Genomic DNA, 24,612 nt, shown 5'->3' on the forward strand with positions numbered 1-24,612 from the left:
ATTATTATTAAAGTGCCAGTCCATCGCAGGGCAATACAGAGACACACAAGACAAACAATCACGCACACACACACACACACACACACACACACAAACACACACTCACACCTAAGGACAATTTGGACAAACCAATTAACCTAACAGTCATGTTTTTGGACTGTGGGAAGAAGCCGGAGCGCCCGGAGAGAACCCACGCATGCACAGGGAGAACATGCAAACTCCATGCAGAAAGATCCCAGGCCAGGAAGTGAACCCAGGACCTTCTTGCTGCAAGGCAACAGCTCTAACCACTGCACCACTGTGTAGCCCATCTAGTAAAAGCATATCTGTAAATAAAAATCCTTATAAAAGGACAGTAGAACAGGTCTGATGAAGACTTAATCTTACTAGCTTGGGTCAGATCCAAATGTGGAAGAGCTGAAGCTGGGTGGTAAAGACACACAGCTACTTCTAGTAACACATGAGCAACCATGACGTCTGAGGCTGATGCAATCAGAGTTACAGCAGGACTAAAGAAATGATCAGGAACACTGACTGTTCTTCCAGTTATCTAGGAAGATAGAAGATTGTGACGAGGGCTTAATGATCTGATGTCTGAGTGGTGAACAGGTGAGGGGACCCTCCTTACCGTGGTCATGTCAGGAAGGGTATGGCTGCAGACCGGCAGATTCACACCTGCAGCAGCAAATCTGCAGTTATGCAGCCTGATTACGTCTCCCTCGTTCCTCACTGGCCCTGATACACTTGGATGTACGCATCCGACCCCTTTAGCTCCTGATCAGCTGATGACAGCTTCAGCACTCCTCACTGCTGAAATATAATAACACACACATTTTCTTATCAGGAACGGAAACAACGTTATGACGAACGAAGACCGTAATCAATTAGATCACATGTTACTGACAAAACTAACTTCCGTTAGTACCGTCGTTGTTTTAAACGTCGTTATCCCCATCGCCGTTCACAAGTAAGCTCTAATTTATTTAGGTTTTGCTGTTCTCCCTCAGGATTATCTGTTTGTGTTTGTTATACCTGCGTGCTTTCTTAATAAAGCCCCAGGAAGCTGTAGTGGAGGACAGGATGGATTCATGTTGCAACTTTACTACGTGGAGACATTTTCCAAATAGAGACTATCCGGTGGTGAGAAAGTACACAGCTACAGCTACAGATGAATGGTTTCCGCAGTGTGTTTTATCTGGAAAGTCTTTCTCTCTGTGTCTCGAACCAAAACGCGAGGAATGGGAGAGTGAGTGTGATTTCATGTCTGCGAGCCAGAGCTTGTTGTTTTTGGATTGTTCGATGATTTCAGCGTTTTAAAAACAGATCCAGGAACAACTCCACTCAACGTCTGCATTCATATTTGTGCGTTTGCCAGGAAGAGGAGCTTGAGCGTCTAGAGCGAGAGTTTGCCATTCAGTCCCAGATCACCGAGGCGGCCAGGCGCCTTGCTAGCGACCCTCACGTCAGCAGCAAGAAGCTGAAGAAGCAGAGAAAGACGTCTTATCTGAATGCACTGAAGAAGCTCCAGGAAATTGAGAACTCTATCAACGAGTATCGGGTCCGCTCGGGCAAGAAACCGACGCAGAGGGCATCGCTCATCATTGAGGGTATCGCTGTGTTTTTTACACTTTACGATTCTGTACGAGCTGGAATTCTTATTTCTGTTTTCTTTCATTCAGAAGCCAACATTTGCTCTGAGGACAGCTCATTATCCGATGCACTGGTTTTAGATGATGGTAAATCTTTGACATTTTCATCAAACAACCCGTTTGAATTTTTGCTTTTGTTGTTTTTAGCATTCATATAAATAAATCTGCTTTTCTCGTTTCAGATGATCCTCAAGTTACAGGCACCCCGACCTTCTCTCCTGTAGCATCGCCTCATAAGGGCCTTCCCCCACGCCCGCCCTCTCACAGCCGGCCTCCTCCCCCTCAGTCGCTGGACGGCCTGCGACACATGCACAACTCACGCTCCGACTACGATAAGTCTCCCATCAAACCCAAAATGTGGAGCGAGTCGTCGCTAGATGAGCCGTACGAAAAAGTGAAGAAACGCTCGTCTCACTCCAGGTAGAGTCAGGCTGAAGTGCGTCGAGTACACACTTTAGTAAACAAGCGATTCTGATGAATATGTCTCCATCAGTCACAGGCGTTTTCCAAGTTCTGGCAGTGCTGAAGCAGGGGGTAGTAACTCTCTTCAGAGCAGTCCCAACAGGAACACGCCTCACTGGAATGCTCAGTCCAGCGTGCCGTCGACTCCTGACCTGAGAACAAGAACGCCGCACTACGTACATTCCACCAGGTCGGGCAAGAATCTCATTTACTGATCATTTCTAAAAGAGAGTACATTAAAGGTAGCCTGGCGTAGTCTGGCAATGCTCCATTGACGGTTCTCGGTCGTGGGGCGGGTTCTACCGTTGTCTTTCAAACGATCTCCACATGCTACTGGACAATGACCAACGTGACTTACTCACTGCAACAGATGTCAGTAGACGAGGCGGTCCGCTGTTGAAGAAGGTGAAAATACTTCCTTTTTAAAAAAAGAAAAAGAACTTCAATAAATCTATTTGCTCCTGATTCAAATAAAGCCCAAGTCCTAATAGTCCAAAATTGATGTAAAAGCCATGCTGTCGGCATCTTGTTCTACTCCCTCGCATCATCCCGCCCACCAGACAAATAGAGGGCCCTGATTGGCCCACAAAACCAAAATAGTGCTGTGATTGGCCAACCACTGAGGACCAATCTCAGTGCTCAGTCGGTTTGAAACCCCTATAGAGAGCTGTGATTGGTCAGCCAGATTGCTGCTAGGGGCTGCGGAGGTTCCAATGGAGCGTCCCTAGAACAAAATTTGCAAATCAAGAATTGGGTCTAGTTCACTCGGCTACATGTAAGAGAGAAGAGTCTGTGAACTGAATTTTTTTTTCTTTTCATTTTTCATCCATCACACCACAGGTCGGTGGACATCAGTCCCACACGTCTGCACAGCCTCTCTCAGCACTTTAGGAACCGCAGCTCCAGCCTTGAGTCTCAGGGCAAACTGCTGGCGTCTGATCCCGACGCACACCCGCACACTCTGGGCAGTCCGGACTTCTTCCTCGGCCCGGGTCAAGGCTTCAACGGCTCCGATCCTCTGGATGATTGTTCATCCTGCACCAGCCAAAGCAGCTCGGAGCATTACTGCCCACCCGGCGGACCCCCCGGCAGCAACCCCAACTACTCCACTCTGGGAGAGGACTCGCCCTCTAAAGCAAGGCAGAGGCAGCGGCAAAGGCACAGGTGAGCACTTGGCATTTTACTTATATCTGCTAAAAGCTAAAGGGTTGCAGTGAGTTGGAGGCTTATATTTTAATTATTCTCCACAGATCTGCAGGCAACTTGGGTTCCTCCAACTCCGGCTCCATGCCAAACCTGGCAGCTAAAAATGGCTCTGTTGGAGGCTCAGGTGGAGGTGGGATGGGAGGCGGTCACCACGGAGTCTACCTACACAGTCAGAGCCAGCCCTCCTCCCAGTACCGCATCAAAGAATACCCTCTGTATGTTGAAGGCAGCACCAACGCTGTGGTCGTGCGCAGCCTGGAGAGCGACCAGGAGGGCCACTACAGTGTTAAGGCCCAGTTCAAGACCTCCAGCTCCTACACGGCCGGGGGACTCTACAAGGAGGCCTGGGGTGGAGAGGAGGGAGGAGAGGGAAGTGGCCGGCTCACGCCGTCGCGGTCTCAGATAGTACGGACTCCATCGTTGGGGAGGGATGGTGGCGGAGGTGGGGGGAGGGCAGCGGTGTCTGAAGAGCTGCGGTGTTGGTACCAGAGATCTTCGGGGAGCATCAAGGAGAGGAGTCACTCAAATTCAGGATCTACATCTTCTGAGACTGGGTCACAGCAAGGCACTCTGGGACACGGACGAGGGAGCAGAGTAGGGACACTCGCCAAGGGCTCACCAGGTACGCCTCGTTTATTCCGTCTTACAGACTCGTCACACCGAGGTCAGATCGCTAACTCCGCGTGTGAGGCACCTCTGGTATGATTTTGCCTTTAGCTAACGCTCACCTCTCCCCTCAGCTGCGTCCCCTCACAGCCAGAGAAGTCTGACGCCCTCCAGCGAGCACCTGGCCACGCCCACACCTCCCTGCAGCCCCCAGCACATCCTCAACTGGAAGAGCGGGTAAGAAACACAAACAGCAGCAGCAGGAAACCATAAGGCTCTATCTTTGCTCATCAGCTTCTACATCTTTGTTCAAAACTCACTTTCGCCACAAGCTTTGATTAGTCTAACACTGTCTTTCATCACCAAACCCATCCGCTCTTTGTTGACATGATTTTGGCATTCCCTGTGCGTGTTCTTGATATTTTACTCATATTTCTCTTTTCATCTTATCTCATCCATCTGTGGACCCCCTTTTTTTCTTCCAATCAAATGTCTTATCTCTTAATAATTGTCGTTTCTCTCCTGTCTTTACTAACCCTCCTTTCCATCTGTGTGTGTCCTCTCTCCTGGTTTAGAGACACAGGAGACAGCTCTCATGCTGAGGACGTCTGTCAGCCCAGCTCTGATGCATAGAGGTACCTTCAGTAGCGTTGTAGAAAAAAAAGACACGACAGCTTAATGAGAAGTTTGGAGGAAATAAAGTTTAAATTTAATTGTTATGCATCTATTATTAAATTAACATCAGATTAGTGTGTGTACACTAGAACAGTGGTTCCCAAAGTTGAGGTTGAGACCCCTTCGAGGGTCACGAAGAGCTACAAAGAGGGTCTGGAGAGGATTTCCAAAAATCGAAATAAAATTGCAAAACTGTTTGTAGCATGGTTGAATTATTTAGCTTTTCAAGCATGTCTGTATCATCTGGTGTGAGTCTAAAGCTGGACGTTTGGGAACCGCTGCACTAGAATAATCAGTAGAAAGAGGTGGCTGATGGTGAAAGTGTGAGCATGTGTGTGTGTGTGTCCTTCTGTGGCTGTTGTTGCATCTGATCTTTGCACGTGCTCGGCTGTGTTCTCACTGCACTTCGCCCCTCAGGTTTAACACTTAACAAAGCACCTTAAAAGAACATTCTAAACATAAAAGCTCAGCAGCGTTTTGGGTATCTTAAAGTTTTGGATATTAATGGAAATGCTGCTCTACATTCCTCCACAGGTCTTTCGGTGACAGCTGTTTTCTTAGCAGCCCCTTGTGTTCGGAGCTGGCTGATGTACAGTGGTACGCGAAAGACAAGGCCAAGCCTGGGACGCTGGTCTGAGACCGTCCTGCAGGGCCTGGAAACATCCCATCCTCCTCCCCTTTCCGCCTCCTCTGTGTTCGTCACGACGACCCATCAGCAACCAACAACCTCATCCCCAAAGTCCCCACCAAAACTCATGACCCTCCTTAAATGTTACCGCCTCGTTGTGGACGCCAACCGTCTATCACAGCTCAGCCAGACAGGGACGCACTCGCTGGGCTTTGGTAAGGGCTGATTTTGCAGGACAGATTGAGACGGACGGCTGAGTCCTTTTCTTCAGTCACCGTCTGGAGCACTCAAGCAATGGGCCGAGAGGACAAGAGCAAGTGACAAATGAGCACAGAAGAGAAATCAGACATGCCAGTCAGCAAACCCAACATCAGCTGGTCCAGGATCTGTTCCACATTGCATCCTGTTATCGCTCCGATCCACCGCCACCCAGCCGGAGACTTCATGCTGGATTCCAGTTACTGGTTTTAAACAGTTTCACTTTAGGTCTAAAATGTTATACTTAACATTCATATTCTTATTTTTAATTCATTTAATCATAATTAAAAAAGAGACAATTTGAGATTGAATCCATCTCTTGAGTCAACATCTGGATTAAAGGGACACTATGCAGTTTAGGCTTACTTTTAGCACCCCCTAGTGTCCCCTAGTGAAACCAAAAGTGAAACTTATCTCCTCGCTGTGCGTTTGTCTTTTTAACGCCTTAATCTAACAGCTGAAATGTCTCCCCAGCCTCTCTTAGTGTTTCCAGAAGTGATTCATCACTAAATCAAACAAATCAGCTGTGTTCATGATCTAAAACATGCAGGAAACGTGCTGGAAGCAAACTCCAGTGCCAGGCATGTCAGCTCCTCTTTACTAAGTCCAACAGGGGCCGGCACTCTGAAGTTGCAAGTGTGATATTCTGCCCACAGAGGGGAGTTGGGGTTTGAATAACATTTCATTAACCCTGTAAAGGGTCATTTTAGCACATACTGGCTCAAGAAGACAATTTAAAAATATGAAAAAGTTGCATAATATGCTTTTAACTGGTCGCATCATGATTCCTGAGCCGAATTCAGCAGCAGCAGCACCAGGATGCTCTCTGGAATGTTCTCTGGCTTACAGATGAGGACTAAAGCAATAAAGAACACTGTACAAGTCAGCAAACTGGTCACCGTGAAACTAAAACAGATATCTCCCAGGTTCCCTGTTCTGTGGCACCCACAGTGAAGGATCCTTTGAACATCACAGGCTGAAGTCAGTGTTGAGTTTTCAGATTAGGCATAAATATGTGCTTCTTTTTTCAGCCTTGCAGAGATTTCTCTGTCTGCTGGCCACGTCAGCGATTAAACAGGGCCGTTGGGTGTTTTTTCTGACCACATAAAGTCAGATATATTTTGCTTCAGACTGTGATTTCAACAAAGAAAATATATATTTTGAATTAATCCCATCACGTTTTATTGTTTTTTTAGCCCTGGCAGTAAAATATTACAGGTAAAATGTGTTGGCAGACAAAGCTGCTCCATCGCTGGGCAACTGTGGTGAAGAGTATGTAGTGTGAGGCTGAGTCTTGGCTCCAGACCTGTCAGTCCCTTTCTAGCACTGTGTGTTCTCACCTCATGAGCGAGACGGGGGGAGGGGGGCTGTGACAGAAATGATTAGCCCCACACATCTTGGTGCTTTGCATTTGTACTGTAATTGACCTAATTCAGGCATTTGTGCTCCTAATCCCGACTGTACAAAGCCATTCTACGAGACAGCAGCCAGGAGACGCGTTTGCTTTAGTTGCCATCATCAGATGGGTTTATTTATAACATCCTGTGGTGTGAAAGCACAACATTTACAGTGTATTTGAGGGCTGGACCTGCACTTACTGTTTTCTCATATCAAATGTCTGATAATTTTTTCTCTTTGTCATGGTCAGGTTGATATTAGAAGTATTGCTGTCAGAGCAGGAAAGATAATTTAACCATGAATGGGTTAGAAAAATTAAATCTTCTGTTAATCCAGACCAGGGTTAAGAAAGCACACCTTTTTATATGTAAATTAGCTGCTTTATTTTGCATTTGTCCCATTAAAACAGCATTATATTGTTTAACAGTTTATTTTAATTGGGTAAAAATGGGTCTTACAGCCTGATTAAGATGGTATGAATCACACCCTGCCCTCCATAATGCCGTTTTCTTCCCGTACGTGACATTTTTTCATGAAGAAGGTGTAGTCTTGGTTGCATTTTTGCTTTTCTGAGTCTTTCATCCTTTATTTGTAAGCTTTAACAAGTTCTTATGCAAGACTGGAACCAGTAACCGCTGGTTGTTTATCATATAGAAATTCCTTTCGACGCAATCTGATGGATGCTTTGCAGATCCTCTGACAAATGACTCCAAAGACGGCACAGTGCCCAGCGTTTCCTCACTGAAATCACTCCCGTCTCGATCTTATTATGATCTCTGACCTCTAAGCCCATCGTGCGCAACTGTGACATCCCTCTGTAGTCCTACACGACACTTTTCCTTCTCCAAACTCATGAGGTCTTTTTTTGTGACTTCTTTATAAGGGAGGTAACTGTTATATCATTCTTTTCCTGTATTTACAGAGAAGCACTGTTAGGCTGTTGTGGAGATTTTAACACCTGCATTCATCGTTTTAACATTGTTGCATTTTATACGGACCAGTATTGTTTCCTTTCCTTTTCCACCATCAACGACCCTTTCAGGTGCTACGAAATGACCAGTTACTGCATCATCATGTAGAATCTAGACCTTTTTCATTCTTACCAATAGATTCAATACCAGATGTGGATAAATGAAGCTTCTTTTAACGGACGGATAGTAGATCACCTCCTCAACCAGACAGTAGAGCATGTAACTTTGGTTCCCTCCAGCTGTAACTAAAATATTAAATGCGTTGTAGAAAAAAAATGTGGAGTGGATTGAAAACAATCTTGAATTCCACAGTTAATTTATTCTTTTTTCTATTAAGAATTTGTATAGTAACTTTACATTTTGCAAAACTGTGTTGTTGGAAATTAATGATGCATTTTCAAGATGAGAAGCCGTGGTGGTTCTTGAGAGTAAGAAAATAAATTATTGATGAATGTTCTCAAGATGGTGCCTTTGTGTGTTTTTCTTCTTTTACTCACTTCCTAGGCAGCTTGAGAATGCTTTGTCATTCACATGAAGGGTCAAACTCATCAGATGGAATCCTAACGTGTCGTCCCTCACTTCCGCTCCTGAACACACTCACTCGTGTGTCTTTATCCCGGCTCCACTCACTTCCCCCTGAGTGGATTTCCTTTTGAGTCAAAGGAAATAAAGATCCCACAACAAACTGTGACTCACCTGACCACAAAATAAAATAAATCGTGCTAAATCTTTAAACCGACTCCATAAAATTCGTTTCTGAGTGGATTTTATTCCATATAGATAGCCGTCAACGCAACAGCAGAATTGGTTATTGTGATGTTTATCAAGTCAGTGTCTGAGGATTACAGTTCTAAGTACATTTATGAATTAATCTCGTATTCCTCTTTGTTCTCCGTGTGTTCCCATAGCTGCTCTCTCAGCCAGGCAACAGCTGGAAGCTGTTAGTCAGACACGCCGTGAGAAAGTTGCTGCACTCTGATTTTTCTACATACGAGTCTGTTAGTGCATATTGGCGCGTGTGTGTGTGTGTGTGTGCACGCTTGTTCTGCATGAAATCCTTAAACTAACCACACCCTTCACTCTACCTGCAGCCAAATCATTTAGGCCATCATGGTACACATGTTAAATGTGTGTGAACAATAATTGCTGGTTTATAAGGTGTTTTTCTAAAAGTAGGCTACGTTGAGTACACTATAACGCACCCCCATGACCTCCTCGTGAGAAATTTAAACACACACACACACCCCACCCACACACACAAAACAGCTGACCACCCCATAAATTGAGACAATAAAACATCTAGAACATGTAATCAAAAGAATAAAGATCTAAAACTTATAAACAATAAAATGTCAAATGTACAATGAAATTTGGAAGTTTTTATGTATTTATTTTAATGTTTTAGTATTTTCAGCATTAAACTGAGCTTGGTTCATGCTCCAAAACTAGGGATGTCCCATTTGGATACTGATCTAGAAAATCGACCCAAAAACACTGTATCGGATTATATGAGACTGCATCAGAAATCTCCGATATCAGCCCTATGTTCCGCTTTAAATTCCACTCCAGCATTTCTATCCAGCAGCGTCCAGATCCAGCATGCAAAGTTCTTGTGATCAGAACAGTGTGTAATAGCAAAGCAGCAAGGAACAATGTCGGCCATGTGGCTTTTCTTAAAAAGACTGAGTCAGTGCAGCACTTGTCATTCACAAGTTTCGCGTGGTGGAACAGAATGTAAAAGATGAATACGTCCAACCTCATCGTGCATTTGAAGCAGGATCACAAAACATTGCATGAGGAAATATTGGTCAGTTTTTTATGCTTACTGTTGCTGGCTTTTGTTTTCTGTTTGAGTAATATCCATTGATCAAGCCTTTTGTACATTCCACACTATGGAATAGGTAAACGTTTGTATGATTTGTGCTGGTATCATATATGACTGATATTGGTATCGTATCGGACATGAAAAAAGTGGTATCAGGACATCCCTATCCAAAACATTTTTAAAACTGAGATAATGAGATTATTGGATTTAAACAACACAACAAACCAGGCCAGACATCTCATTTCTTGATGTCGATGTTTTTTTATTGATATTTTGCTTTTTTTTCATTGATATTGGGTTTTAAAGCTCACCTATTTTTGTTACTTGAAAAAAAATATTTAAATAATTACAAATTACCAAAAAGTTTAAAATCCACTAAAGTGCTAGTCTGGAAATGACATCTACTTCATCCAAAGTGCACACTCCTCTCTTTTCTAAGAGCCAGTTAGAATAATGCTTTGTTATTTGGTAAAAAAAACAAAAAAACAATAATAATAATTAATCAAATAGATTTTTTTTCTAAGTTATGAGCCGTTTACATGTGTAACCCTTGTCCAAATTTGTGCCCCTACCTGGCCACACCAAAAATATTTTCAAGACATGCGACTGAACCGATCTTTGCAACAAAAAATGACTAATTAAAAATACTTATTAGTTTAAAGTCATGAAATAAAGCTTTCATTCTGTGTTTGTCACACATTACACATTTCTCATGCTCAGCTAATTATTCCCAAATCTAGTTTTGCACAGTGGGATCGAATCACTGGGATCTGGACTACATCATGACTAATTTGTAACACTGCTGCCATCTAGTGTTCTTTAAAAGCAACATCCGGGGGTAAGAAAATAAAAGCCATCTTAATGCTAATTTAAAAAGAAGCATTCTGAGGAAAATAAGTAGAACTAGAAAATTGCATTTATTGCACGAATGCTGTTTGAATGCTGGATAGCTGAAACTGTAAGCTGAAGCTGCTGAACAGCTGAAATTAAGCAAAACTGTCAAAATGAGCTGAATGTCTTGAAAGATGTAGAAGCAAAAAGCACCAACAAGCAAATAAAGCACAAAAAGTAAGTGAAGAATAGAGAAAAATAATGCTAAATAGCAAAATAATAATAATAATAATGATAATAATAAAATCTGTGAGCATTAAATAAAAATCTGGACAGCTAAAAACACCTGTTATTTCAGTTTGCCAAGTTTAACAGTTTAATCTTTACATTTAGCTGAACTGTGAAATTAGCAGTTTATGCTAAATTTGGTAACTGATTGCTGAAGTTGTTGAATAGCTGAAGTAAGCTGAAACTAAGCTAAACTGTCAAATGAGCTGAATGTAGTGAAAGATATGAAAGCAAAAAGCACCAAGAAGCCAAAAAAGCACAAAAAGTAAGTGAAGAATCAAGAAAACTAATCCTAAATAGCAGAAAACTCAAATCTGTGAACACTGTTTAAAAAAATTGGACAGCTAAAATGTCTAAACACTTGTTATTTCAGTAGGACTATTTTAACAGTTTAATTTTTACATTTAGCTGAACTGTGAAATTAGCATCATATGCTGAATTCAGAAACTAATTGCTGAAGCTGAAACTAAGCTAAACTGTTAAAATGAGCTGAATGTTTTGAAAGATTTAGAAGCAAAAAGCACCAAAATGTAAATAACGCACAAAAAGTGAAGAACGGACAAAACAATCCTGAACAGCAGAAAACTGAAATCTGAACATTATTTAAAAATCTGGACAGCAAAAATGTCTAAACACTTGTTGTTTGAGTAGGACTAGTTTAACAGTTTAATTTTTATATTTAGTTGAACTGTGAAATGAGTAGCATAAGCCGAATTCAGAAACGGATTGCTGAAGCTGCTGAATTGCTTAAGTGAAGCTGAAACTAAGCTAAACTGTCAAAATGAGCTGAATGAATTTAAAGATCTAGAAGCAAAAATCACCAACAAGTGTAACAAAGCTCAGAATATAGGTGAAGAATGGATAAAAAAAATGCTAAACAGCAGAAACCTTTGATCTTTGAACATTAATTAAAAACTCGAAATTTGAAATGCTAAACAGCTGGCATTTGAATGAGAATAGTTTAACGGGTACATTTTTACAATTGGCTGAACTGTGAATTTAGAAATATTTGCTGATATCTGAAACTGATAGATTAACATATGTTCAGATTTGATATGGGATGGATGAATGGTTGGATTAATGAAATAACAGATGGATTGTTGGATGGATGAATGGATGGATGGATGGATGGATGGATGGATGGATGGATGGATGGATGGATGGATGGATTTATATGTAGATGGATGGATTCCTAAGCCCAAGTCGATCGATTTGATGTCTTACATGCATAGGTGTGTAATTCCATTTAGCCAGAAGATGATTGACATCTCTCAACCAATCAGGGAGCTGGGAGGGAGCGGGGCACTTTCCCACCTTCTGACGGTCAATCAAATTGAACTTATTTCTGGTTTTAAGTACAAACAGTTCAAAAAGATCAAAAACAGGAGTCTGTTAATGGCTCAATATTCTGCTTTTTATATTCATTCCTATGAGACTTGGTTAAAGAGCAAGTCAACCCCTACCAGAGTCTAACTCCACTCTCACTTCATGTTTGAAAAATGCAACAAATGCTGTTGCATGGCAGATCGAGAAGGCGGCGCTGCTAACAAATACACACACACACACACACAGGCTCACGACAGCATTGTGACATCATAATGTACCAGTTTACATCATAGCATACCTCTTAGCCAATAGCGGTGGCAGATTTAAATTAAAATACAGTGCAGAGTTTTTACCTGACAACGGCACAACACTGACAGTTTTAGGCAGAATATTTAAATTTTAACTAAGATGCACTGAAGTGCCACATTATTGACGACACGTGTCTGCAGCACGATTAGACACTCGTTTATTTAGTTTATCAGCAAAAAACAGTTTATTTGGGGGTGACTTGCTCTTTAAAGTGATTTGTAGTTCCTTGTGTTGCCATGGTAACAGATGACAGGAGTCTGCACTAATAAAGCTATGTGCAATGTCACGACTCATTTAAACTTTGAATAACATTTCTATATTAAAGTATACAGTTGTGTCTAGAATGTTGTTAAATGTTGTTGCTAAGCACGTTGCCATGGTAACGCAGAACACAATATCAAGTTAATACAAGACTCCTGGGACCAAGCAGGTTGAATTGATGTACCATATGTGTGGGTGCACATTTCCTTTTAGGCAGAAGACGATTGAAAAAGAAGAATAAAGAAAAACAGGAAAAACAGCATTCAAACAAATATCATTTAACAGTATCATCAAGACAAGTATTACGATCAAGTAAAAAGGAAGAAGTCATTTAAACGCAGTTAACCATTTAAAGGCCTGAGACCTGTTGCTGTAGTAAGTAAAGTAATGTAGTCTGATTTCACTATTGTTACGTCAGAATTGCACAAACAGTCCTTGAAAGTGTTCTTGTCAACAACAGTAACTCCATTTCAAAGATTTTCTAGTCAGAGTTTCACAGATTCATCACTTCTTCTTCCACCAGTGTGTTGGTGTCCTCGGGATCCTGGAAAGAAAATAATTAAAATCACTTCAAATCCAGCAGCCTGGCAACGGCCAACTCCAGTAGTCTTTCTCAGCTCTAAACTTCTTAGTGTGCCATAAAAAATATTTGAAATATACACTACTGTAAGTTTTCTTCACTGATTTAGTAGAAAATTAGGAATATTCTCTCAGGGTGCAGGGTGATGAGTGTGTGAGGCTACATTTGTTTCAAAGTGAGCCCAGTGTATAAGAAAACAAAATCAGGTGGACAATGTTACCATAATGCAACAAACCATGCTCTTAAATATTTATCATAGATATTTTATATAAATATCCAATTCTAACAGACTGAAATGCTTCTTATAAAAGCTTTACTACCTGATGTAGAAAAGGCACTATTACAGACATATTTGTGTCATCAGCATACTGATGTATTTTTGGTTGAATTTAGTCACCGTCCTAAACAGTTTTTATAAATAAAGAACAGGGTGGGAGCAAGAACGCATCCCTGAGGGACACCAGTAGTTGCAATAGGGACAGTTGTGCAGTTTTCTGAGTTTACCTGTGAGATGTGGCTGTAGGCCTGAATATGAGGAGAACTGTAGCGGTGCAACCCTCTCCATGCCAGGAAAAGTATGTAGAATGTACTCCAAAAACACTGGATAGAGAACAGGATGGAGCTCACTTTTGCAACATACGAGCCAGCCCGCTGGTCCCAGGAAGGGTTAGAGAAGAGAAGGTTGTGTGTGCAACAGTATTCCAGCTTTAGTTATAAAAATGTTTAAGGGTTGAATCTGTTTCTGGTGCTTAAATGTTACCTGATGGTATGAGCTGGGTTCTGCATGTGTCACAGGCACAAGGCTGTTTGCTAGAAGAGCAGAAAATCCAAAGAGCAGACTGAAAAGGTTCAGACCCATCAGAGCGATGATCTGTTTGTTGGTAAGAAATGTCAAATGAGCTCATAAATAAAAACCTAATGTTCAATTCAGTTTATTTTTACGGCACCAGTTCACAAGAGTCATCTCAAGGCACTTTACAAAGTAAAGATTCCAATTGAACCTACTTATCAGTGCACTGACTTCAGTTCATCCTGCCAATTAGTTAAAAGTGTCCAATGTAAGAGAACCTAGCAGATTGCTTCGAGTCGCTGACTTGTGTCCGTGACTTTACAGCAATCCCCCATACTGAGCATAGAGGCAGTGGAGAGGTAAAACCTCCTTTACCAGGAAAAAACCAACCGAACCTGACTCAGTATGAGCAGCCAATAAACAAACCTTAATGTGTATGTATGTTATTATATTTACCCTTAATTTATTTGCTTTCCTCTGAACCTCCATTGCCAGACACCCAGCAGCCAGATACTGAAACAATACCAACAGTTACGATGCTGAATTTTCTTTTCTCGCTGTAAAATTAAACAAAGTGTGAAGCAGACTTACAAACAAGCTTGACCAAACTGGAGTTATCATGGAGACAGAACAGTCGTAACTCACACATGCATGACTGACTGTTGTGAGTATACAAGCCAAGGCACCGAAGACCTGAACCACCTGACGGAAACCCAAAAGCTGAAACTCTACAGATTAGATCAATGGTTCCCAACCTTTTTCCACGAAGACCTCCCTGTTTGTATCCAAGACAATCCAACCCCCCCAACCCCAACTCTTACTCACATACACTCTTATAGAATTTTGTCTCTACTAATGGGTGTGTTATTGGGATTTTATAAATGCAATTTTTACAATCTTTGTAACCTCTCAAGCTCAGCACAGATGAACTTGTGGGGACCCCAGATTGAGAACCACTGGATGAGACAATAAGTCAAAGAAAACCAGAATCAAAGCAGTGACTCACCCCGGTGACCAAAAGTCTTGTGTTGACCACAGTCCCAAACCAACGATGAATCCTGGCGTTGTTTAGCTCCCCGTTAATGGTGCCCTGTCTGGGTGGATGTGTCTCTTTAAAAAACACTTGGTACAGCCCCTCTTGGAACATGTTCTGCCTCATCTGTTGAGTAAAAGAAAGAAAGAATAAAACACATATCAGAAACAGAAATTTCACTCCTAAATTGTCTCTACGCACCTTTCCCTGATGCTGTGAATGTTGTTTAACTCATCTGCAGGCTTTTGTGTCAAATTAAAAAAACGTAGGAGACATTCTAGTGTGTATCATGTCCATGAGCTGCCACAGTGCCACAGAGCAGCAGGGTCAAAGTTCATCTGAGTTGGACGGTAATGAATGGTTCAAAGTTCACTCTAGAACGAGGAGATCATTGGCTGTGAGTCAAGTTTTTATCGGTGTGCAGGGAGGAGCTGCTGAGGCATCACGGAGCTGGTTTCTGTTTTAAATCCTGTGAGCTGCATTCTAACATAAAAGCATCATTTCTATTTAAAGTTACACATGAGGGCACTTTCTCTCCTTAATCCAATGATTGTTGATCCACACCGAATGAAAAACATCTGAGAAAACTTGATGAAAACAGTCAGAAAACATTATTTTATTTTTAAGCTACATCTTTCAACAGACTCCATTTTAGAACACCTATAAATGTGTGATGTCAGACCCATTCTGATTTGTCACCATCATCATCTTACTCTGTGCCAGCCTGCAGAAACATGCCATGTTCTGAAATCCCTGCTCCCCATCTCAGTCTAAGGAGGTGATGGAGATGAGAGAATCCACCACAGAGTCTCCAAAGCTTTCTACAGTACCATGTTCAGCGCCTTGGGCTTCCTGACAGGGTTGCGGAAGGCGCTTTATAAATAAAGCTTTGATTGATTGAATTGATGAGTTTTGACTTTAAAAGTTTTAACTCTGAGTTGATGAGTTTTTACTAAAAAGAAAATGGTAGAACTCTGAGTTGATCCAAAGGGATCTTTTGTTGATGTCAACATAGTTGACTGACTAATCATCTTAATGATCTCTGGTTTTAGGATTTTAAAGGTTAACTCTGTTCTGGTTTTAAGACTTTTATCAACTTTGTGGATTTCAAAACGCGTTCAGTTTCGGTAAAACTTATAACAAAGTTTTAACCAGGTGTTTTAATTGTTGTCTTTTAATTGTTAACCTGTTTGAGAATTTTCTGTTTTGTATTTTAATAATGCTCACCATCTGTTTGCACTTGTTTTAGAACCTTTTATAACAATTAAACCCATTTTTAAATCCACTGTCATGTTTCTTATGTTACCTCCTTCTTCACATTTTAACAGTACATGTAGGGCTGTATGGAAAAGCATCAGAGTGGAAGGCTTGAAGACGGTGACCTGGTTCAGATCGCAGTCCTACATTAAAACAGGACCAGGGGTCTCATTTATCAAACATTGTGTAGAATCCTTACTAAAACCTACGTAAGCTCAGCAACAAAATGTACTTACGCCAAGTAGGTTTGTGATCTATCAAACATGGAGTACGCACAGCTGCACGCAATCTCCGCTTCATAAATCAGAGACTAATGCGAATGTTTGTCAGCTGCATTTTAGTCACATCCCGCCCTCACCACACCCACTTACTGCCATAAATAGTCAATGCAAAGTGCCTTGTCGATCTCATGCATATACATAAGCCGGCTGTTGCAGCGCTCCGCCAATGACGATGGCGACCATAGATCAAGGAAGCAGAATTTCACAGAAGCAGAAATTGAGGTACCTGGGTGAGATGGAGAAATGAAAGGAAGTGCTTTTGCAAAACAAATACGAGAAAATGCACAGAGTGGCACAGCGTTGCTGAAGCCGTCAATGTTGTTAATTATTCAGAGAGATCTGTGGTGGATACAAAAAACTTAGTCCAATTGGGATTCAATCCCCAGATTCCCGGGTGAAAGTCACACACGCTAACCAGTCAGCCAAACAGAGATCTCCCCTGTACAAGTAGCCAGGGTGCATGATTAATCGGATCACAGTGACAGGACACACACAGTCACAGACGCATGACATTCTGTCTCAAACTGTCCCCCTGCTGATATTCTGCATTCCGTATTCTGCGCTTCAGGCTGCGTGCGTGTGTGTGTATGTGTGTGTACGCGCGCGTGTGGGGGGTCTTGTTCTGTTTGAAAACGAAGCAGTACAAGTGATAATGCTGCAGGATTTCATAATTTTATACTTCTCAGCAGCAGCACTGCAGGTGCTCTCCATGTCCAAAATGTGCGTAAACAAGGTCCTTAGTCAACTTAAAGCTGTGCACATTTTTCCACTAAGTTTTCTTTCATAAATCCCAAAGTTTGCGTGGAAAGTTGCTTACGCAGTTTTCCAACCCCGTTTTGTGCGTAAGCAAGCTTGATAAATGAGGCCCCAGGACAGACATGTCATATGTCAGGTCTTTTTCTCATGTTCTTTCATTAAAATCACCTTGAGAACAAGCATCTGCAGCTCCACCCTCCTCATTTTAACAGAAGATGGCGAAGCCAGATTATCTATAGATTAATGGGTATTATGGGCACCAGGGGCCCACAACCATGAGGGGCCAATGTGAGCAGCCTAAGGAAGGGGAAGATATGGCAGAATGATTTAATCTCCTGGGGTTAAATATTGTTTGGCTGAAACATCACCTGGACAACAAGATGGAACATTTACAAAAAGACAGCAGAATGAGTGTTTTTATTTTAACTACTGCTGTCACAAATCGCTGGAGCAGTCGGCATTGACAGCCCCGTTCATCTTGTTTTGTCAGAGACACTCGGCAACTACTATAGTAGCAGCGCATTTTAAAACTCCTACTCCCACTGGTTGCAACCCACTTCCCATGTTGAGCTGTTGGTGCATAAAACTATTTTGCTGAAAGATGTTTACGAAAGTCATGAACTTATATGACAAAAAACCCCAGATTATCAATTATTATAAAACATTTCAGTACTTTTTATTCCCACAAGGAAAAGTGACAATTAAAATAATTTATATCAATGATAGAGGTTTGAGGATTTCTTTTATAAATTACATAAAGTAAGCAGGACAAAAGGCACAGATGGCTGTAGGACAAAGAAACAATACTGGCAAGGATCAAAGTGCCTTTTTGTAATTCACATCAAATATTTCTGCACTTCTTCCTTTTCATGTAAATTTATGAATATGCAATCTCTGTAAAAGCGACAAGAACAGTTTATACTAAGTACCACCTGCACATAATGGAACACCTTTTCACGTTGTGTAACAGGATGCAGTTTGGCCAGAAAATACCAGGCGAGGAAAAATACCTGCCGTAATCTGAACTGAGCAAAGTGCTATAAATGTTTTGGGATAAAACTCATGCTAACTGTGGCGAGGTCTAGCCAGGTCATAGTTCAAATACACCACGGTAGCGGTGATATCATCCCTGTACATTCGAGCCAGGTCCTCCGGCAAAGCCAGCATCGCGGCCAGCTTCTCCTGGGACAGCTCTCCGTACTCCCCGGTTCCAAGAGCGTGCCTGATGAGGTGCGAGGCGGCGTTGGTGTCCAGAGCTGGGGAGGCACGGGCTCGCCGTTTCAGCAAGAGCTCATGCATTTGACCTAATTTCAGCCGCCTCTCAGACGCAGAAACTGGAGCCTGAAATAAAAAAAGACAATCAAACAGCTTTTATGAGGAAGGTGTAGAAAGAAATAATTGAGTTATTAAGGAAAAACCTGTAAGTGAATTCCACTCAGGTGCTCTCCGACGAGTCGGACCGCCTCCTCGTTTCCCAGTTCATCCCAAAGCCCATCAGTACCAAGAATCAGGAAGCGGTCCTGCGGTCTCAGTTTGTGGTAGGTTATATCGGGAATCACATCCAGGTAGGGTGGCGTGAGGTAGTTGGGAGGTGTGTACTGATACAAATTGAGCGCATCTAGGTCCACTCCAGATTCCAAGCTGTCTAAAACGCTCTGCTGCAACTCAAGGCTCCATTTGAATCTCACATCACCAAACGCACGCAGAGGCATCAGAACCTGGACGGTTGAGAAGACAAACCCCGGTTTGTGATCCATAAGGGTGGACTTGTTTCACCGCGCTGAGACGGTAACTCACCCCCAGCAGCCTGCCATCTGTGATCACAGTGTCTCTCTCCGAGGGTGGGTGCTGGGCCTTAATTCGTTCCACCTCAGCCTGACTCTGAGAGTTGTGGTCTCGGGAGAGAGGCAGAGCGCTCCACGATCCGTCCTCGTTTTGCACCCCTAGAACGGCGCGGCAGTCGCCTGCGTTTGCCACGTGGATCCCAGTCATGCCAACGTGAGCCACACACGCCGTGCACCCAGCAAACGCAACCTGCAGGTACAAAAATGTCCTTTTATTCATTTTAGTTGTGTGACCTCTGGTGCTGGAAATCTCACGTAGGAGAAGTAATTAAATACATTTACTGATTACTTCAAAAGGATAACGGCGTTCATAACTGAGTTACAAGATTCTAACATTAACTACCAGGAAAAGTAACTATTGCGAAAAAAGTAATAGTACTCACTACATACTCTATGTAAGTATTTATTATGTATTACTGTGACTTAAATACTTAACTACAAACTACTAAATAGACTAGAATCACTAAAATGAAACAGAATAACTAAAATTATTTGGCACTTAACGGAAGGACCTAAAAACAGGAAACGTTACACTAATCTAAACTATCGTCACTCTGTAATATGAAACAAGTAACCTGGAAGCAGCCAGAACTCCGTGTCGAGTCTACACATTTCGATCTGGATTCTCTGCAGCTGAAACCGTCTAAAAGAGGGAGGGCTGTCTCGTAGATTATTTTGAGCTTATTGGAGGTCGCACAAGGTAGTGCCCGGCTTGCACTGGCTACCATATTTTGTCTTTAGCCAATCACAGTGACAACTCAAATGACGTATACCATGTGCGCCTGGACAACAACAACTCGCTCAAGCTTCATTCATTCACTCTCGCGGTAATAACCATGTCTTTGGGTGATTTCTGCTGGTTTTGCGAGAAGAATATGTGCATAAAGAACGAAGTAGTAGTCTCAAGTTCCTCTATACCTGATTCAATAGCCACTTCTACGTGAGCGTCAACCAGCCCGACAATGTTTGTTTTGCTTCGCCGGGCGCTTGATACTATCGTCAAAACTAACTCCCACCCTACAGCGCAGTGCTGACACACGATTAGATCAGTCTGTTTTGGGCCGGAGGTCGGCCGGTTTAAACTGGAGCGGTACAAGATGGATTCTCCTGACTTTGGAAAACTCCAAATCTCGCGAGAATACATCTTGCAGTGCAAGGTTATGGAACAAGACCCCGACAGACTAAAATGTAAAATAGAGCTATTTCTACATGTTTAACAGAACAGGGGTGATTCTACAGGAGATTGCAAATGTTCACAAATGACGTAGAAAAGAACTTTGTGGTAGCTGTCTGTAAACGATGTATGATTGTGTGTTTTTATAAGCTTTTCTTTTACTAATAATCTAGTCAGAGCATATTTATAAATAAAAATCCTAAAAATATGTCACTAAAACAGGTATAAATCTGAGGACTTAAATTAGCAAACTTTGGTCAGACCCAAACGCAGAAGTGCTGATGATGTTTGGTGAAGATACACAGTTTGTTCTATTATCGCCTGATCGCCCAAGACATGATCCAGCAGAATTGGTGTTACAGAGGGAAGTAGGAACGGATCAGGAACACTAACTGGCTCCAGTTGGATGACTGGAGGACAAAACGAGGAATGAATGAACTGACGTCTGATAGGTGAGCAGACCTTCCTTATACGGGAACTCCTGCGGTCACATCTTCCTAATTGGCCGTGATGCGTTTGGATGCAAACGCCCCCTTTAGCTTCCACCCAGATAACAGCTTCACCTTGCTACTTAATTTTAATAACGCACCTGTGCTGCCTTAGTGACGGAAACGGTGTAACGAGGGAGAGAGTAATTCATTTGATTACATGTTACTGAAAAAAGAAACTTTGCTAGGGAAGCCATTATTTTTAATGCTGTTATTCCCATCACTGGTGACCTCTGAAGCTGACGCTTGTACCTGGATGGCTGTGCTTTTCATCAGGTCATTGGACAGGGGCACTTGAGCCTCCAGTGAGATGTCAGCATCAAGTCGCTTGAAAGCACTGTCCAGAGCATCTTGAGGACTAGAAGTAAATAAGTTATGCAGAACATGGAAAAAAAACTTTTGGAAAATACATAAACAAAATATTCCTCCTTTATACAAATAAACATCTGTTAATCTACCTCATGCCTGCACCATGTTCCTCGTTCTCCAGTAATTCTTGCCAGAAGACTCTGAGGTGGTTTATATACATAGAGGCAGATTCGCGATAGTTAAAGTCTGCATGATGTTTATGCCACTGTAAGATAGGAGGAACAGGTCTGCCATGCTCCATGCACTTCTCAAGCTCCTCCAGGCTTTGCTTTGACATCATGGCAACGGCTACATAGAAGAGCAGTCGTTCACTGACAGCCTGGGCGCACGCCCAGCCCCCGTGACCATCAAACACACCAAAGAGCATGCCCATTGTCTGGAGAAAAAACACTCAGTATGTCTGGAAAGAGTAGAAGAAAGGTTGATTTGAAGACACACCTACCTGTAAGCAGGTGGCTGCACTTCGACGGTCCTCATTGGGCGTATTAGCCGGTAACTGGTTGCTGTCAAACTTTCTCACAGCACTGAGAGCCCGGCCATCAAACTCCGGTACACTCACGGTCTGAATCAGAAATAAATACATCAGATTATTCATCCTCTAGCTTGGTGGTTGAAACTTTGTTAAAACCACCTGCTCATAGCTTCTGAGGATGCTGTTGATCTGCACGAGGCTCTGATGGAAGTCGAGATCCTGGCGCGTGGAGCAATGTCTCCCACTTTTAGACCAGATTCCAGATTCCTCACCAGTCAGGCAACGGTAGGCTGCCTGAAGAAAGAAGTTAACTTATCTTTTGAGAAACACACAACAAAATAATAAAAGCATGACTGGAAGAGTATTTAATTATTTAACACCTTAATCATGCCTACTGTACCAAGGAAGGGAAACAAGATCACTGCCCCAGACAAAGACTATTTATGAAACAAATGCAAAGCCACACTGTGCAAGCTCAGCGGGCTGCCCCCTTCAATCTCCGTGATAGTGGTGAGTTTTTTTGCAATAGTTCAAATTTAAATGTTCACATATAAAGACTACTAAGCATTTAATATTATAAAATATACATCTAAACAGAATCTGCACTTTCCCAACAGTATTGTATTGATAGTTTGGACAACATTCAATAGCGTGGTGGTTTTCCTGAGCGCTCAAGGCTAGGGGTGCTCCAAGCCCATTTTGCCTTGGCCCCTTAAATGCCTTGAAACGGCCCTGCGTCTGATCTGGAAACAAACCTTTAATGAGGAATAAACTGTCAGTCTGTAACTTGAGGCTCTCTGAAGAAGGCTGGCACACACACGTCCACACATAGCGCTGATTTATGGGGTGTTTGTGTCTATGGAGAGCAAAAGAAAGGATGGCCGTGAAGTTACAAGTTAGAACGCATGGAATGTAAATAAAGAACGCTCGGTGTTCTCTATGGGTGTTCCACGCTTCTCTGCGACTTGAAACTACTGCAGCGTTAAGTAATCTCATGATGTAACCCTCTGTCACATGCGTTTAACGTGTGTTTGCCTTAAACACCGTTTAAAAGCTTTAAAACAGAACATTGTTAGCTTAGCTTCAGCGGTTTCCGCTATCGTTTGGTTAAATTGGTCAAGTGACTCACAGAAAGTAAACTAATTTACAGATAAATATTTTACTATAACGCACCGTGTTAGACAATTACCTTACATAAACAACTACATGGAAAAGAGTACAAACTTTCTTACGACCGAATCAACGTCTGCCAAAACAAACATGGCTTTGATCTATAACTTAAGGAAAGCCGTTTTATCATTTAATGGAAATGCCTGCATCATCAAAGCAAATAATTACAGTAATAAATAACTTCGTTAAATCATTTTGTTACTGGTCACTATTTAAGGAAATGCATATTTATATTCTTAACAGTATTCATCATGTTTTTGTTTGAGATAAAGGAAACAAAGACAGATTTACTTGGTGTGTATGTTGTGGTGTGTGTGTGTGTGTGTGTGTGTGTGTGTGTGTGTGTGTGTCAAGGACGTAGAACAAGTTTAATATGGGGGGGGGGGGATTTTGGAAATCTAACAAATCTGTTAGTAGGTCAACCTCACTGAAAAAAATACATTTAATGATTATTTCTGATTCTAATGTGCCACTGAGTGTTTCATGCAGGCTGAACATGAACATAGTCTCCTACCGCTATCTCCTGCAATAGCTTCTGACAGAAAATCTGATAGACGGTGAAACTCTAGGATTAGAAAAGCCTGACAGATGTGACTCAGGACGTAAGGCAAACCCCAGAAAGACAAGCAAATAACTTTTATAGCCCAGTTCACTAACATTCTGTTTTTTTATTTTTTTATCAGGGACCCATGAGCCAGCCAGAAGGGGAGGAGACTTAGGCTCCCCATTAGCCAGATCCAGGTGATTACCGGCCAACGTGGACGTTTTAATTATAAAAAAGCTGTTTATGCATCAGTACTGTTTTATCTTTATTTACTAATACAGTATGTAGGATATATTATCTTATTCATAAGGGTAGAGATGAGTAAACAGATTTAATACAAGACTAAAGCTGTGAATATTCAGTCTGAATTGATCTGACTCATCAGAAGTTTTAAAACTACATCAGCCAACAATGCTGACCAACAATCAGAAAAATCAGTTTGCTTCTGACAGAATGAAAAAAGAAATAATTCACTCACAGCAACAGCTGGAACTACGTTAATTTTCAGACGGGCAAATAATCAGTGGCCAAAATTGCAGTCTAAATGCACCAGAAAGCAGAGTTTTACACTTATTTTTCTAATATTTCTAAGGAAGCATTTATTTTATTCTTAAGCCGTACTGCCCAGCTCTACTTGTTGGGATTAAATACATTCAATTGTGTTCACTTATTATCACATCCAAATCTTCCTCTCATCAGCCACCTAAAATCATCTCACTCTTCACTGTAGCACCTCAGCTGATCTGGCTCTCCCTGTCTCACCCTCAGCAGGTCTGGCTCTCCCTGTCTCACCCTCAGCAGGTCTGGCTCTCCCTGTCTCACCCTCAGCAGGTCTGGCTCTCCATGTCTCACCCTCAGCAGGTCTGGCTCTCCCTGTCTCACCCTCAGCAGGTCTGGCTCTCCCTGACTCACCCTCAGCTGGTCTGGCTCTCCCTGTCTCACTCTCAGCTGGTCTGGCTCTCCCTGTCTCACTCTCAGCTGGTCTGGCTCTACCTGTCTCGCCGTCAGCTGGTTCCTGCTGAACTTCATCTGATCTCTAATATAAAAACAGTGGACAGGAATAAGGAGTAAAAAATACTGTTGGAGGACTAGTGCAATGTTAAAATCATGGTTGTTATAGTATTATTTAGTCGTGTTCACTCGTTATCATGCTCGAATCTT

General features: G+C 42.2%; 3 protein-coding genes across 17 annotated transcripts in view; 1 reads left to right on the forward strand and 2 right to left on the reverse strand.

Moving 5' to 3' along the window:
• Positions 1-8,314, forward strand: part of frmd4a (FERM domain containing 4A) — a 123,511-nt gene extending 115,197 nt beyond the window's left edge. For 7 of the 11 annotated variants that reach the window (XM_054733628.2, XM_054733629.2, XM_054733627.2 and 4 more), the window contains exons 17-24: positions 1,376-1,607; positions 1,680-1,736; positions 1,832-2,069; positions 2,143-2,301; positions 2,952-3,275; positions 3,362-3,939; positions 4,058-4,160; positions 5,133-8,314. In XM_054733628.2, the coding sequence (XP_054589603.1) occupies positions 1,376-1,607; positions 1,680-1,736; positions 1,832-2,069; positions 2,143-2,301; positions 2,952-3,275; positions 3,362-3,939; positions 4,058-4,160; positions 5,133-5,235 (1,794 nt within the window). In that variant the 3' untranslated portion in view covers positions 5,236-8,314. Of the gene's footprint in view, positions 1-1,375; positions 1,737-1,831; positions 2,070-2,142; positions 2,302-2,951; positions 3,276-3,361; positions 3,940-4,057; positions 4,165-4,498; positions 4,559-5,132 lie in introns of those variants that run through there. The other 4 variants (XM_054733622.2, XM_054733621.2, XM_070550395.1 and 1 more) reach the window with 4 other exon arrangements.
• A 2,262-nt stretch (positions 8,315-10,576) lies between these two features.
• On the reverse strand, positions 10,577-15,454 carry tmem253 (transmembrane protein 253). 2 transcript variants are annotated; one of them, XM_015964668.3, is made up of 7 exons: positions 15,298-15,454; positions 15,070-15,222; positions 14,655-14,765; positions 14,520-14,576; positions 14,034-14,144; positions 13,778-13,924; positions 10,577-13,237 (listed from the first exon to the last, which is right to left on the reverse strand). In XM_015964668.3, the coding sequence occupies exons 2-7, from the start codon at positions 15,220-15,222 to the stop codon at positions 13,187-13,189; spliced, it is 630 nt and encodes a 209-aa protein (XP_015820154.3). In that variant the 5' UTR covers positions 15,298-15,454; the 3' UTR covers positions 10,577-13,186. The 2 variants fall into 2 exon arrangements, with proteins under 2 accessions (XP_015820154.3, XP_015820153.3); XM_015964667.3 differs by having other exon boundaries at positions 14,655-14,783.
• A 2,587-nt stretch (positions 15,455-18,041) lies between these two features.
• On the reverse strand, positions 18,042-23,027 carry pdp2 (putative pyruvate dehydrogenase phosphatase isoenzyme 2). 4 transcript variants are annotated; one of them, XM_015964670.3, is made up of 9 exons: positions 22,927-23,027; positions 22,493-22,593; positions 21,897-22,031; positions 21,708-21,827; positions 21,355-21,641; positions 21,149-21,254; positions 19,188-19,424; positions 18,809-19,108; positions 18,042-18,731 (listed from the first exon to the last, which is right to left on the reverse strand). In XM_015964670.3, the coding sequence occupies exons 2-9, from the start codon at positions 22,565-22,567 to the stop codon at positions 18,456-18,458; spliced, it is 1,536 nt and encodes a 511-aa protein (XP_015820156.3). In that variant the 5' UTR covers positions 22,568-22,593; positions 22,927-23,027; the 3' UTR covers positions 18,042-18,455. The 4 variants fall into 4 exon arrangements, with proteins under 4 accessions (XP_015820156.3, XP_015820155.3, XP_015820159.3 ...); XM_015964669.3 differs by having other exon boundaries at positions 22,911-23,027; XM_015964673.3 differs by having other exon boundaries at positions 22,970-23,025.
• Between the last annotated feature and the right edge of the window lie 1,585 nt (positions 23,028-24,612).

Source organism: Nothobranchius furzeri, chromosome 4, assembly GCF_043380555.1.
Source record: "Nothobranchius furzeri strain GRZ-AD chromosome 4, NfurGRZ-RIMD1, whole genome shotgun sequence".
Classification (NCBI taxonomy): Eukaryota; Metazoa; Chordata; class Actinopteri; order Cyprinodontiformes; family Nothobranchiidae; genus Nothobranchius; species Nothobranchius furzeri.